The 15,698-nt window shown below is 39.9% G+C and overlaps 1 protein-coding gene and 1 pseudogene across 32 annotated transcripts in view; one reads left to right on the top strand and one right to left on the bottom strand.

The window, feature by feature from the left end:
- Positions 1 to 14,435, bottom strand: part of Supt20h (SPT20 homolog, SAGA complex component) — a 33,626-nt gene extending 19,191 nt beyond the window's left edge. For 8 of the 32 annotated variants that reach the window (XR_013109822.1, XR_013109823.1, XM_034499690.2 and 5 more), the window contains exons 1-9: positions 14,287 to 14,406; positions 12,162 to 12,248; positions 10,810 to 10,845; positions 10,106 to 10,164; positions 9,431 to 9,497; positions 5,437 to 5,563; positions 3,924 to 4,027; positions 868 to 984; positions 698 to 751 (exon numbers count right to left, since the gene is read on the bottom strand). Coding sequence is in view for 27 of the 32 variants with exons in the window: in XM_034499690.2 (XP_034355581.1) it covers positions 698 to 751; positions 868 to 984; positions 3,924 to 4,027; positions 5,437 to 5,563; positions 9,431 to 9,497; positions 10,106 to 10,164; positions 10,810 to 10,845; positions 12,162 to 12,164 (567 nt within the window). In the remaining 5 variants the exon portion in view is untranslated. Of the gene's footprint in view, positions 1 to 697; positions 752 to 867; positions 985 to 3,923; positions 4,028 to 5,436; positions 5,567 to 9,430; positions 9,498 to 10,105; positions 10,165 to 10,809; positions 10,846 to 12,161; positions 12,249 to 13,584; positions 13,609 to 13,938 lie in introns of those variants that run through there. The other 24 variants (XR_013109821.1, XM_034499688.2, XM_076932370.1 and 21 more) reach the window with 10 other exon arrangements.
- LOC117706746 (large ribosomal subunit protein eL32 pseudogene) lies at positions 1,569 to 2,002 on the top strand (annotated as a pseudogene).
- Positions 14,436 to 15,698: the final 1,263 nt, after the last annotated feature.

Raw genomic sequence — 15,698 nt, 5'->3', positions numbered from 1 at the left:
AATGATGCTTTCAAGTTTGTCTCTAACGAAGAACTTTCAACCTTATAGATAGGAAAATAACAGCCCAGGTTAAACGTCCTCACTTACGAGTTACAGATACACTGAATCTTAGTTCACAAGCACATTTCACAGAGGGTAATTTCACATCACTGACATTTTCTCTCCAAAGCAACAGGTAAACACGAGCTAGAACTGGAGGATCAATTAGCTGATGTCAGCACTACCAAGTCCTGTTAGACCAGGTGTGGCGCTACAGGTGGCGAAGGCAGCAGATCTCAAGTCCCAAGTCAGCCTAGGCTAGAGATCCTACCTCAAAAAGAGAAAGAACAGAAGAAAGGGAGGGAGGATGGGAGGATAAAAGCTAGGCTTCCTGTAGAATTAGAGAATCCTCTAATTAGAGAAAGAAACATCGCCATCTGTTTGTATTCAATAGTAAGACTGAAGCTCTGGCGGGAGAGGCTAGAGCCAGTTTTCACGTAGGCTTCAGTGGTTATCTCCAGTTTATCAGCAAGGCTGGAAACAACTGGGACTGGGTTACAAACAGTTCCTTGAGCAATTTCTAAATATGCAGAGAGTAAGATCCTAAAGCTCATAAGGGAATCCGATATAATACACCACTGTAATGTCAGTAAAAGGAAGCTTCTAACTGATGCGTCACACTGTGTATGGCCTACTTGGGATTAGAGAGAGAACTAACCTGGGTCCATTTATGGTTGTCACTTGTTATAGAATGGACATCACAGACTAAAGTCTAGAAAAAACAAAACATTTAAAAAACATGTATGTTCTTACAAAATAATGCACATTTAATAAAAATCCAACTAAAACAAACAAAAAACAAGCACTTTCTAATTAAACATTCCATACCTGCATTGTTGGGCGTAAGAGAATGTGCCTACTTTGGTAACCAGGAGACTTCATATTACTGGACTGCCTATAGTCACGTATTTCTGCTATCACACATCCACAATGAAAAATATTAACCTGTTTTAAGTAAAAAAATGTTCAGGTAAATGTGATTTTTCAAATGATATACAAGCTTTCAAATAATAAATGAGCTTACCAAAATAAGCAAGCATGTAGTAAATGGTTCACGTTCTTTAAATTCTATACATTCAATGGGTATCTTTACTAGATGTACCATTATATAAACTGCTAAAGAGGGTTATTTCTTTCTTTCTATGTTCATCGTTATAAAAAGCATTTTAAAACAAATTGCACCCACTGACATCCAGGATGACTCTGGCATCCATCTATAAGGGAGGTTACAGCAGTTCTGGGACTGAGGTTCTTGTGAAGCTCACTGGCTCATCATTTCACTCTGCTAGCTTCCTATTTGTATTGTAGTTTGTCACTGTTATAGACTGTCAATAAACTGTACCTGAATTTCAGCCTCTAGATCTAACATCACTATTTGCTTTCCTAAAATTTCTAGACTTTTAGAGTGTATTAATAAGAGGGAACTAGCCACAAAGTTGACTCTAAACTATGTTGTATTGCAAGTTTAAGAAACCTTAGCACTTCCTCATAGCTGCCTGCGAGGTGCCTGTCATCTCTTTTGTGACATTATGGCTGCCCTCTGGCCTCTGGTGAAGCCCAAGATCATCAAAAAGAGGACTAAGAAGTTCATCAGGCTTGTGTGATGAACTTGTGAAGTGTGAAAATGAAGCAAAACTGGCGGAAACCCAGAGGCGTTGACAACAGGGTGCAGAGATTCAAGGGCCAGATCCTAATGCCCAACATTGGTTATGGGAGCAACAAGAAAACCAAGCATATGCTTCCTAGCGGCTTCTGGAAGCTTCTGGTCCGAAATGTCAAGAAGCTGGAAGTGCTGCTGATGTGCAACAAATCTAACTGTGCTGAGATTGCTCACAATATGTCCTCTAAGAACCGAAAAGCCATCACTGAAAGAGCAGCACAGCTGGTTATCAGTGTCACCAATCCCAACGGCAGGCTACGCAGCCAAGAAAATAGATGGCTTGCGTGCATGTTTTCTGTTTAAATAAAACCACAAAAACTGGCCAAAAAAAAAAAAAAGAAAAAAAAAAAAAAGAAAAGAAAAAGAAAAAAGAAAGAAAAAAGAAAAAAAGAAAGAAAGAAAAGAAAAAAGAAACCTTAGCACTCTTTGCTACAACTCACCTACTATCCATCCCTCACGTATGTATGTTCAGGTACTTTACGCCATTACAGCTATTTGTACTCAACTACAAATCGATAATACTATAGTAGTCATTACCTTTAAGTAACCAGACCCAATCCTAAAAGTTAATCTAGGGGTTGTGAACACTACCGTGCTTCCTTATGTGCATGCTTTCTTTAAAGAACTACTATTTCTGTTCAGGATCTATTCATCACAATCTTGACAATGACTAAATTGTTAGGTTAAGCCAACACTGTACCTTTTACCACTCTACTGTTAACCACTGGGAGCTTAGTATACCAATACCTACACCCTCCTAGTTATTTTAATCACTACTGCCCTTAGAGCTCCATACAGCACATAATCTGCTACCTAAGGCCAACCACTAGCTATTTCTCTAGCTGAGATTAATAAGAGCAACCCTCTTTATATCAATTCAGTTAAACATCTGGCTATCTTTGTCCATCCAATAAATATCCCTCAAACAACCACACCTGTGTAACTGTTCTCCCTGTAATCACTTTTGTATTTACTTATCAAGTGAACATGAAACCGAAGATGGCCTTGAACTTCTGACTTTCCCCAATGCTGGGATGAATGTTATGTACCATTACACCTGTATCCTGACCTTTACTTAGACTAACTAAGATTCAAACAGAAAAGTGACTAATAATGTCACACCAAAAAGTTAGGGTCTTGGTAGAATCAGCTAAGAAATGCTGGATAGGTGAACAAAGAAAGTATGATAAAAAGGAGATTACAGACAAGCTTCAGAGTGGTTTTGAAGTGATAAGAACTCTAAATCAACAGCTGAAAAAACGATGAGGTCAGGAGAGGTTTTCACGTTGAGAACACAGCATGTTTAAAATTATGGTTCAGAGAAGGGAAACATTTAAAATGAAAATGGGGAGCAGGCCTTAGGAATAGATTCACCATGATAACAGGAAAGCAAAGAAAAAATGTGGAGAGAGATGCAAGAATGCTGGTCCACTGGTACCACTAACCACTGGTGCCAGGAAGGGATGGGAGTCAGGGCAAGACAGCAAGAAGAGCAAGGCAAGTAAGTTACCTCCAGGTTACTTTTTAAAGTACCTCATTTCTGATGTGCACGCAAGCTTCATAAACAGCGAAATCAGATTCTTTCATAATTTCTTAATGTTAACCTTGAGACATTTCCAGGCTGACTTATTACGGCAATTTTAGAAGTACTAAAGCTGCACATGGCAGTGCAGCAAACAAGTAAGGCACAATAAATATTTTAAATGGCTCTGCAGCAGCGTCTCACGCTATGCCTTAAACAGTACTGAGAATACTAGTGTGTGTGGCAGCTCAGTCTATGATGGTAGCATTCAAGGGGCTGAAGCAAGAATATCACCAGTTCTAAGCCATCAAGGCTACAAATAAGTTCATGTCTCACAAAACAAAACCATACACAAAGGATATGTACCTACTAAAACCTAACACACATGCACATGATATATACCATACAAAACATTTTTTTCTGGAGATTGGATATAGTTTAGTTATAAACTGATAGCCTAACATATATGAGGCCTTAATTCACTATCCAGTGCCACAAAAGGGATAAAAAAATATATCTCATTTTTGCACATACGTGTATGTGAGTATACGCGCACGCGCACAGTTTTTAGAAATGGAGCGTTGTCCAGGCTGGCCTCAAACTTCCTTAAGATGCACGTGTTTCAGCCTTCTAAGTAGCTATGGTGGCAATGCTACTATACACAGGTTACATTTAAAACAGCATTTTGTCTTGTTTTCTTACCTGTGATTTCTCAAGGAGATCAACCAAAATAGGCGGTAACTCTTCTGCATCTAAGTACTCAAGCAGCTCCCCTTCCTCATAGGGCAGTCGGATGGTCTCAGAGTCTCAATTTTAAAACAAAGTTTATAAAAACCAGCTCATAGCAAAGTTAAGATTATAATTTAAATTACTTTTAGAAATAGAATACACTAGGCTAAAGAGGTGGCTCAGTGATTAATAGCACTTGCCATTCTTGCAGAGGACCTGGGTTCTGAACCTAGTACCCACAGGGCAGCTTACAAGTAACTGGAACTGTCACCTCTGAGGACACCTGCATTCATGTGTACATACTCATACAAACATATATATACACATACACATAATTAAAAATAATAAAAGTAAATCTTAAAAACACAGCTCAAAGACTAAGTCTTGTAAGTCAATCACATTGTAGTGCTGAAAAACTTGTTTAGTATATAACATTTTAAACAAGAACGGGAAAATAAACACATCCTCTTTCTGCCTCTACATTACAGGTCAGGGAAACCACATTGAGTTTATACAGTGCCAGGGACTAAACTCCAAGCTCTGTGCATGTTAGGCAAGTATTCTACCAACTGAGCTATAGTCCTATCCCCATAAAGAAAATTCTTCACTAGCTAAGTTCCTTGCAGTGTTCACATTATTAAATTCTGAGGTGCCTCCTTATATCAAATCTAAAAATATTTATGTTTTAATGCTCTTCACATCCACAGTATTAGAAATCTTCCCAATGTTTACTATTTTTTGATGTCTCAATAAAAATTACTTAAAAGGAAATGAATGTTCTGCAAGTTTTTAAACTCAGTGTACAAAATGCAGCTAAAATACCTTAAAATATAGATAGCAATAAAAGAAGTATTAATTCTTAAAAATCACCTGTTCTACTAACTACAAAGACATAAGCAGGTTAGCAAGATGGTTCGGTAGATAAAGCACCTGGAGCTAAGCTTGAACACCCGAGTGCTCTCACTGGGACCTACTACACAAGTGCCTTCCTTCCTCTCTCCCTCCCTCCTCCAACTAAATAAAATAAAATATAAAACGGGATAGGGAGTAAAGAGATGGCTCAGGAGTTAAGAGCTCCGGCCGCTCTTCTAGAGGCCCTGGGTTCAGTTCCCAGCACCAACATGGTGGCTCAAAAACATCTGTTAGTTTGTTTCAGTGTATCCAACCTCTTCTTCTGGACCCTGAAGATACCAGGCACACATGTGGTGCACAGATATAAAGAGAGGCAAAACATCCATTCACATAAAACAAAAGTAAATTAATCTAAAGTTTTAAAGATAGAATAAATGACAATACTTTTCTAATGCAAGCTCAGGAAGAATAATCTACACATTACAACAATGTCAAACATTCTCGCAAAAGTCAAGAGGAAAAGAAGTATGGAATAAGAATTTGTCTTTTAACCAGGACAAATCTGACCAAAGGTCAACAGCTAACTTTTAAAAGTAGAGGTATTTTGTGGCAGACATACTTTAGAAGGTCTTACCTGATCCGTTTTTCCCCCTGAGCATCAGAGAATACCCTTCATTTCCTGGGTACAGATTGACCACTAAACACGACAGAGTCTCCTGCATAACAAGCTTCTCTAACAAGTTCACATTTCTTCTTAATTTCTGCTTTAAAAAGAAGTAAAGTTCATGAAAACAGTATATACCTGTTGGTGACCCTTCCATACTACAATCCTCAATCCCTGGGAACTGTCACAGTAATGTCACTAGCATGCTTTATGCAAAATAACTCACACCATAAACTTACTATGCATGAATGTGTACCTGTAAATCTCAGCACTCAGAAGAGACCAAAGCAAAAAGACAGGTTCCAGGCCAGTCTGGATCTCATTACATAGCAACACTAGCTTTTAGACCAGTGGTTCTCAATCTGTGGGTCACAACCCCTCTGGGGGGGGGGGGTCTAATAACCTTTCACAGGGGTTGCCTAAGACCACCAGAAAACAGATATTTACGTTATGATCAGTTATGAAGTAAATTACAGTTATGAAGTAGCAACACAAGCCATTTTATAGTTGGGGATCACAGCATAAGGAACTGTGTTAAAGAGCTGCAGCATTAGGAAGGTTGAGAAACAAGTGTTTTAAACAAACAACAACAAAAAGCATGGCAGCCAACGGCTATAAGGCCAGCACATGGCAGGCTGAGGCAAAAGAATCATCATCGTACTTGAAGGCCAACTGGGGTCTCAAAGGGAAGACAGAAACAAAAAGAACGGAAACAGAGAGAAAAGAGATGCAATCTATGAATGAAGAGTGGGGGATCTCTTTAATTGCACAGTGATAAGGCCAAATTTCTTAACAACTCATTATCTACTTAGATGTGAAGTTGTTCAGCAAGTCAAATCAGCTGAAATGCTGAGCCTGAAAAGAGCTAACTGGTGAAAGAAAATAGACAGTTTTCTATAATTCATTTATTTATAATATTTTTAAATATTATACCATATGTTCCATATGTTTTACTCAAGTATGAGATAACACCTGAATTTTTAACATATCTAGAAACATGCACACATATCAAAATCTACAATTTTATAATATGTGGTTTTGCATGAAACCAACTTAAAGATTAAACTCATTTCATCTATTTTAGGAAAAACATGAAATTTTTTTTTCAGTATTTAAAACCACAAATCTGTTTTGAGTACCTTATATTAATGTCTAACTTTAAACTCATCACTGTGTGTCAGGTGGGGCACACCCATGCCACAGGCTTCATGTGGATGTCAGAGAACAATCTGTAGAGGTCAGTTCTCTCCTTCCACCATGCAGATCCTGGGAATCCTCTCAGGCTTCATAGCAAGTACTTTTATCTGCTGAACTATCTCACTGGCCCCAAGAGTCATACATTTTTGATCAATATCAAAACAAAATGGAAACACTATGCAATCTGAAAATACATACTTTAATGTATTTCAAAACAAAACAAAACCAGAAAACAATTAGTAGCAGCAACAAAAAAACCTATTGTCTGGAAATGTCTTTAAATGGGCACATAGCTTCTTTTCTCCAGAGCCCACTGACTGCTCAGCTCTGCCTCTGTATCTTAAAAACAGGTAGACAATCTATACATCATGCTGGGCTTGCAGACTCCCATTAGATTCTTTAGGACCTCTCGCTCTCAGTTTTAGTTTCTAAAATGATGGATATAGAAATTATGCAAATTGTTATGACTTTACAGATGCATACAAGTTTTATACAAACCTTAAAAAACCCATATGCTTTAAACATGCAATCTGTTAGGTAATACTTGAATAAAACTTATGGAAAGTATACCATAATAGTTACTTATAAATTTAAGGGGTTTTCCCCCTAAGATAGAGATTTTAAAAATCAGACAGTACTGGAATGCACCTAAAGAAATGTTCAGCATCCTTAGTCATCAGGGAAATGCAAATCAAAACAACCCCGAGAGTCCACCTCACACCAGTCAGATCAAAAACTCAGGTGATAGCAGATGCTGGTGAGGATGTGGAGACAGAGGAACACTCCTCCATTGTTGGTGGGATTGCAAGCTGGTACAACCACTCTGGAAATCAGTCTGGTGGTTCCTCAGAAAATTGGACATAGCATTACCTGAGGACCCAGCTATAACACTCCTGGGCACATACCCAGAAGAAGCTCCAACATATAACAAGAACACATGCTCCACTATGTTCATAGCAGCCCTATTTATAATAGCCAGAAGCTGGAAAGAACCCAGATGTCCTTCAACAGAGGAATGGATACAGAAAATGTGGTACATTTACACAATGGAGTTTTACTCAGCTATTAAAAACAATGAATTTGAGAAATTCTTAGGCAAAAGGATGGAACTAGAAAATATCATCCTGAGTGAGGTAACCCAATCACAAAAGAACACACATGGTATGCACTTACTGCTAATTGGATATTAGCCCAAAAGCTCACACTACCCAAGATAGAACTCACAGACCACATGAGGCTCATGAAGAAGGAAGACCAAGTGTGGATGCCTCAGTCCTCCTTAGAAAGAGTAACAAAATACTCAAGAGAGCAAATATAGAGACAAAGTGTGGGACAGAAACTGAAGGAGGGGCCGTCTGGAGACTGCTCCACCTGGGTATCCATCCCATGTGAAGTCACCAAAGGCAGACGCTGATGTGAATGCCAGGAAGAGTTTGCTGACAGGAGCCTGATATAGCTGTCTCCTTAGAGGTCTGCCAGAGCCTGACATATACAGAGGCAGATGCTCACAGCTAACCATTGAACTGATCATGGAGTTCCCAATGGAGGAGTGAGAGAGAAGACTGAAGGAGCTCAAAGGGTTTACAGCCCCATAGGGAGAGCAACAATACCAACCAACCAGAGCTCCCAGGGTCTAAACCACCAGCCTGGGAGCACATAGGGAGGGACCCATGGCTCCAGCTATAAATGTAGGGGAGGATGGCCTTGTTGGGCATAGGTGGGAGAGGAGGTCCTTGGTCCAGTGAAGGCTGGATGCCCCAGTGTGGGGGAATTTGAGGGTGGGGAGGTGGGTGTGGATGGGTGGGTGAAGGCACATCCTCATAGAAGCAGGAGGAGGGGGGATAGGATAGGGGGTTTCTGGGTGGGGGGAATGGAGGAAGGGGATAACATCTGAAATGTAAATAAAATATCTTAAAAATAAAGATAAATAAAATTTTAAAAATGGCATTTAAAGTGAAAAAAAATCAGACAGTGCTGGAATGCTAATTGTTTTTTGTGGGGAAGGGTGTTTGGTTAATTGCTTAAATGTCATTCATTTTTAAATTAAAGGTAAAATAGAAGTTCACAAAGCCCCTAAAACACTTTTAACCTGAGAGTTTAAAATATTTCAAGAAGTTAAATTTCTGGTGACTCGTGAACTGCTCAATGCCGGTGTTTAAGTCCATATACATTTTTTTTCTTAAAGCTGTGTGTGGTAGTACACACAATCCCAACACTCTGGGGGCTCTCCATGAGTTCTATGCCAGCATAGTAAAACCCACACCTCAAACAAACCACACACAAAAAAACCTTTTTTATAATATATTGTAACTTTGCTTAAAAGAAAAAGTCAATTTCTATTGATTATAATTAGATACCGTTATGCTGAATAAAAAAATGAATTAAACTGGCCACAAGCTTATTCTTGATAAAATTCATTTTTACTAGCACATTTGAATCCTTCCCATATGTACAGGCAAATCTCTGCAATGGGTTACTGAGAACCTAGCGAAAGTCTGTAAAACCAGGTCTCACAGGAAGTCAACAGAAGGCACTGTGGCTTTGCTTATGATGACCTATTACTTAGTGTACAGTAATAACTTCTTCTCCACTAGCTCAGATGAGCTAGGGAGTGTAACTGCTCAGCTATGGAACTGACTACAGTCTGGTTGAAAAAGACATTCAACCACAAACATATACATCACTAGCTGCTTCAAACAAGATTCTAAAAAACTTCTCCATTATACCACAACTCCAAAGCCCAGTACTATAAAGAATTTGTATTTACCTTAACCTCGGGTTCCTTTTCACATTCTTCAACATATAAGTCATAAAGTTTTTGAAATATAGATTTTCTAGGAAAAAAAAGCAAGGAATGTTCAACATGAAGACTCTGTTTGCTTTTCAGTATTTTAAATATTTTAATTCTATAACCAAACCTTGTAAGATAAGACTGTAATTAATATGGTACATTACACTGTACACATTACAAGACATTGACTTCAATGTTTCTACATCAACATGTCTGTTAATTTCTGTACAATTCCAAATTCAACAATGTGTTACATTGCCCGACTCAATTTAATAATTCATAATGCAGTCTGAGCATCTCTGGACTATTTAAAATGCTTTATATCTGTACTGTTTTGGACTTCCTTAGTTCCTGAAATTTGAGGCCATAGTGCAGGGTCACATACAACTACAGAAAGACATGTAAGACAATTATATACCACCTTTTACTGTGCAGCATTCTAACTTATCTGTCACATAAGTTAGACATGAAAACATCCATTTACAACATTCCATCAAGATTCACAAGCTCCATATTGTGGAGTATCTTACATTTCCATATCTGGGATACTCAACCCGTCCATACAAAGAACTGACAACATTTGAAATGTCTGCAGTAAGTGGTAGTCATCTTATTTCATTGACTTAGACGTTAGCAATTAAGCAGTCATACCTTCCACTAGACAGGTATTTCCTTTTAGGAGGTCTCTGCTGAGCACTTTCAACGATATACTGAAACAGAAAAAGTTGGTCAAAGAGCTTGTACTCTGCTTTTCTATGAGTAAGTAGTAGGCATGCTACACGCGTGCAGCAGGACAGACAGACAGAGAGGCCCATTTAGTCACCTAGGCTCTGACAAGCCTGAACCTAGGCCTTGCACACAGGCCATAAACAAATGAAACAGAGTCCACTAAGACTCAGCCCAGTGTCTTAGTGCTATAAAGAGCAATTCCACAGGATGAATATATTCTAAAAGTTTTATTTATTTTAAAATTGCACATCTGAGTGCAATAACCCATATTTTAAGGTATTTTAGAGAAACTCAACAGGATAGAAAAGCAACTTTAGAAATTCTACAGTCGAACTTGGGAGGCAGAAGCAGGCGGATTTCTGAGTTCGAGGCCAGCCTGGTCTACAGAGTAAGTTCCAGGACAGCCAGGGCTACACAGAGAAACCCTGTCTCGAAAAACCAGAAAAAAAAAAAAAAAAAAAAAAAAAAAAAGAAAGAAAGAAAGAAAGAAAGGAAGAAAGAAAGAAAGAAATTCTACAGTCTTGTTTAAAATACTATGTTCTCTTAAGATTATCAAAATGTCTTATTATGGAATTTCTGTTGGTTACAAACATCACTATTTCAACATTTAATCAGTCAGGTCTCACCTCTGCACGATCCAAAGCTTGTTCTAGAGCTTGTTGCTGTAAAAAGCAAATAGCACATTTGTCAATATTAATTATTTTCAGAAAAATAATAATACTCGACACTCTTAATTACGTGCTTGTTGCATCTTCTGAAACAGGGGCAATACATTTCTCCTCTCCTCTATCCTCCAACACATTACTAAGAGATTTTTTTTAATGACTGGGCACTTGATCATGAGTTCATAAGAAATGCTAAAAAAGCATCTGCAGTCAGGATCTGGAAGCCAGACATGCTTGTATCATGTATCCACTACTCCCCTCAGGTACTTTGGTATATCATTTAATATGTACACATAAAAGGTAAGAATCCCACAGTGACAAGTCCTGTTATTTCTAACAAAGTAGAAATAAACAGGCAAGCCCTCCAGAGCAGGAAGATGACACATATCTTCTAAACCTGACTCTAAGCCCATTCCCACCAGCCCCTGAACTTTAGTAATAGCTTGTCCTTTGGGCTCCACTGTTGGTATTTCTGCACTAAAGTATGTAGGGGAAGGATGGGAGGAGGGGAATTGGAGGGAGAAGAGACAGGGTTTAGAGACTCTGTAGCCTATGCTGGCTGGAGCTCTCGTTCTAGCCCAGGCTGGCCTCCAACTCACAGGGATCCTTTGACCTGAGTGCCCCAAGTACCAGAATTACATCTGTGCCAAACTAAACCTGCCTACATTTATTAATATTAAAGCATGCAAGTGAAGGAGTTTGGGAAAACAGTTCAGTCCACGAGCCTGCCACACAATCATGAATAACTGAGCTCAGTCTCCAGAATCCATAGAAGAAAGCTAGATGGGACGGGGTGGGGGGTTGGGGCAGGGGTGGGGGGGTGGGGGGGAGGGAAGAAGCAGGGGTCCCAGTGATGGTGAAATACATCTCACGGGCCAGCCTGGCCTACTCAGCTAGTTCTAGACCTAAGGGACTGTCTCAAAATAAAAGGTGGACAGGGCTGGAGGAGGAGCAGTGACATTATTATTTCTCTACAAATATATAGACCCACATGTATAGAACAAACATACATAAAAAGATATGAGGAAACTTAAAATATGAGAACTCCCCCCAATAATCTGCATTTATATCAACGTCTTTCCCAAAGACTCAGAAAAACAGCAAAGCAGAATAAACTTTTAATACATTAAGGATCTATGTAATTTAGATGTCCTACCACTGAATTGACGAGATATGAGTCAGATATTTCTTAGAGAAAATTCTGACATGACCGCTAAATTATCTGAGTGTTTCTATCCACTATTATTTTTATGGAGCTAACGGAAGAAAACAGTATAGAATATCCATTGTAACATGCTATGATCACAGCTTACCATTGTAGCATAAGATAAGGACCCAAAAAAGAAGATACAACTTAGACGTGCTGTGGAAGTGAGGTAGAAACCATGTCTTCTTACATGCTGCAGGAAAAAAACAAGTAGAACCTGTTAGCATAAGACTGCAAAAATAAAGACTGTCATTATCAGGAAAAGTACTCAAGGCACAAACATTTCTAACATATCTTTAAAACAAACTTTTACAAGAGAATGTATTAGACCCACCAACACACAGATGAAAAGTGGCTCTCACGGAGTAGGGCAAAACAGTCTGAGAATTCAAATCATTACCTTGAACTGCCCAAAAGTAACACAAGACTGAGAAAACACTGGCTTCTAAATTTGTTTTCCAGCATCACTGCCTTTCCTGCAGATTCTACAACCTGCCCACTGGCTTTGACAGCCATGTAGGGTCACTTTAAAATTCAGTTTTTAATCACACTGATGGCAAAACCAGAAAACCTTTATTTACCCAAATGTCCCAGGCTACAGTGTTCTAATCCTTAAGAAAATGAGAAACACCTTTGAAAAACTTTTTCTATAATGCAGGGGGTTCTCATCCTGGCGTAAAAACAAAGTAACCTACCCAGCTTTAAGATGGATGCCCATGTTCCATTCCCTGAATTCTGGTTAAAGTCTAGACTAGAGTGGGGATCCAGAAATAAGGAACCACCACAGTGGAAGCCCACTGTTCTCTTTCTGCCTACCAGAGATGATACACTCTGCTCTGAAGACACTAAATTGTTTTACTACAATTCTTCACCTATGAATTTGTACTGATTGCCACAGAAACCACACAACACCATTATAAAGTACAAATTCTAGGGACAGAAACCACATTTCCTATGCAAAACTCTTTCAGAGGGAAGGACCCCTATAGCTTAAGCTTAGTGTTAGTTTTTAAAAGCCAAAAACTAATTTTTTTTTTTTTTTTTTGGTTGTTTGAGACAGGGTTTCTCTGTGTAACCCTGGCTGTCCTGGAACTCACTCTGTAGACAAGGCTGGCCTCGAACTCAGAAATCCACCTGCCTCTGTCTCCCAAGTGCTGGGATTAAAGATTAAAGGCGTGCACCAACACCGCCCGGCAAAACTAATCTTTTTAAGAATGGCATTGTGTCTTTGAATTACTAGAGGAAGGATAAGCCAAAATTCGGTGAATTTTTTTTTTGACCATTGAACCTAAATAACAAGACTTAAAAATCCAATGTGGTAACTTAAATTACAGTTACTTTTTATTAAATTTGAAGGGAGGGGTATTTTTAAAACTATTTTATTGCACAAAAGAACGAACATATAACTTTGTGTTATCTCTTATATTCGGCTTGTATATATAATTTATGAGAACCGAGAACCCATGTGAAACTATTATAAACATTATTGACATCTCTATTTTACAGAGAACTCAATGCAAGCGACTCACCCAGTATCACAGTCCTATTTAGGCATTCTGTCCCTTAACAGTTTGTAACCTGAGGTTCTATCATTCCAACCTTCAGCCTACTCAAACCTGTACCCATGGCTCCTTTCTTCTTCTTTCCTTAAGCAAAGCATTACGAACTGACTTGACGAGAGCACTCTTAATTTCGATGTTAAGTTTATGTCATAGTACTGTGTACTCAATCTAAGTCTATGCACATCGCTTTTGCACTTCGCGTCCTAACTAGGGACTCAGATGGCGATAAAAGATGGCTCCCAGGGCAGGCATCAGCTGAAATGATTTCCCTGGTGAACTTGGGTCTCAATTGCAGATTTTTTTTTTTAACCCAGGCTTTACCCTTAGAACGCCAACTCCACAGAGAAGCAATCGGCCTTGATTCAATAGTCACACAGGACTCCGCCCTGAAAAAGCATTCTGCCAACCCAGCAGCGAATTTTCAGAAATACCTGTAGCGGAGCCCAAAGGACAAGCTATTACTAAAAGTGCAGGCGAACGGGGCCGCGAAGTGCTGAGGGGCGTTCACCCAGAATGGCCGCCGATGTGCCCGCCCAAGCCCGGGATCTCTGAGATGCAGATCGACCTCCTCACTTCTGACTCGGGCCGCTCCAAGATGCAAGACCTACACCCCCTAGCCAGCCCGCCCACCCACCTAAGTCACCCACTACCTCCAGCCACAGAACTCACCTAATGCCTGCTGTAACGCCCACCCACACCTCCAACCGCCACTTCCGGCAGCAGCGCTTCCGATTGGCGCGTTGCTAGTGGAAGGGGCGGGTCTTGAGGCCGTGCAAGGCCCTACTCAACGCTCACTTATAGCTCCAACAACGAGTTCCGGCGGCCGCTCTTCTGATTGGCGGACTGGGCGGGGGCCCTGGGCGGGGCCTTAGGCGGGGCCCTGGGCGGGGTTGGAGGTGGGGCCGTGGCTGGACGTTTTAGAAGGGGCTAGTATAGCAGGGGCGGCTGTACCCTGGTTTTCTAGTGCTTTAGAGTAGGTTCAGGTGTGGGCAGAGCGCTGGAGCAAGTTGTCCGGCCGGTTTGCGGTTTGCGTGGCGCGGGAAAGCGTGGCCGTTAACTTTCGGGGACTTGGAAATGGTTGAACTTCCAAACTTTGTGAGACATCTTTACCAAAGTTAACGAGTTCAGAGCTTAGAGCTTGCTTGCGGTATGTCAGGTGCCAGCGAATTCCTTAAGTCCTTTTTACACCTATTTGTTTTGTGTATATATGTATACAGCGCATTTGGAGGTCACAGGACAATTTGTGCGAGTCGGTTCTCTCCTTCACGATCCTAGGGTTCAGACTCAGTAAGAGTTGGCGGCAAAGCAATCTGTCTCCCAACACCGATTCAGCTTTGTTTTAACCACCCCAGAGTTGAGTTATAAAAATCTAAAAAGAGGCACGATCGGAGCACAATAAAGTATTTGGTGGTAATTCTGCACCTTTAAAGTACATTGAGTCATTGAGGATTTTTTAAATTGATGTAACAAGCACACAGCAATAGATGAGTTGTTTTTAAATATTCACAGGCACTTTAAGTATTTCAATATGACACCACATTTCCTTTCAGAACATCTCCGTGACTTCAGCTTATAGTGTAACAAGGAATTAGAAACTTTAGGGGGACCAACGAGATGATGCATGATGGTGCTTGCTGTCTGGCTTGGCGATCCGAGTTTGATCCTGTAAATCACACAGTGGTAATAGAGAACCGACCCTTGCAAGTTGTCTCCTGACCTACACACACATACACACAAATAAATGCAATTCAAAAATTAGAAGCTGTGTTTACTAAAAGCGGTGACAGTTACTTGGGCCTGCAAATGTTAAGTGGGTCGTGATTGAGTTTGGCATCTGTCTCGACCTGCCTCAATCTCCTTCTTTTTTTCACCATTACATTGTGGGGACCCCCTCCCCAGAATTGGGCCTCTGCCTTAGGGCTCAACTACCAGTAAAATGTACCCACACTTAATTTAATTTTGTGGCTAAGATTCTGATGTGTGTGTGTATGTATGTATGTATGTATATATATATATATATATATATTATAATTTTATCCACCATCTGTTGGTGGGCATTTGGGTTGTTTTCTACCTTCATG

The sequence above is a fragment of the Arvicanthis niloticus genome, chromosome 4, assembly GCF_011762505.2.
Source record: "Arvicanthis niloticus isolate mArvNil1 chromosome 4, mArvNil1.pat.X, whole genome shotgun sequence".
NCBI lineage: Eukaryota > Metazoa > Chordata > Mammalia > Rodentia > Muridae > Arvicanthis > Arvicanthis niloticus.
Note: the sequence above shows the minus strand (reverse complement) of the source record. Positions and strands in the feature narration are given on the sequence as shown.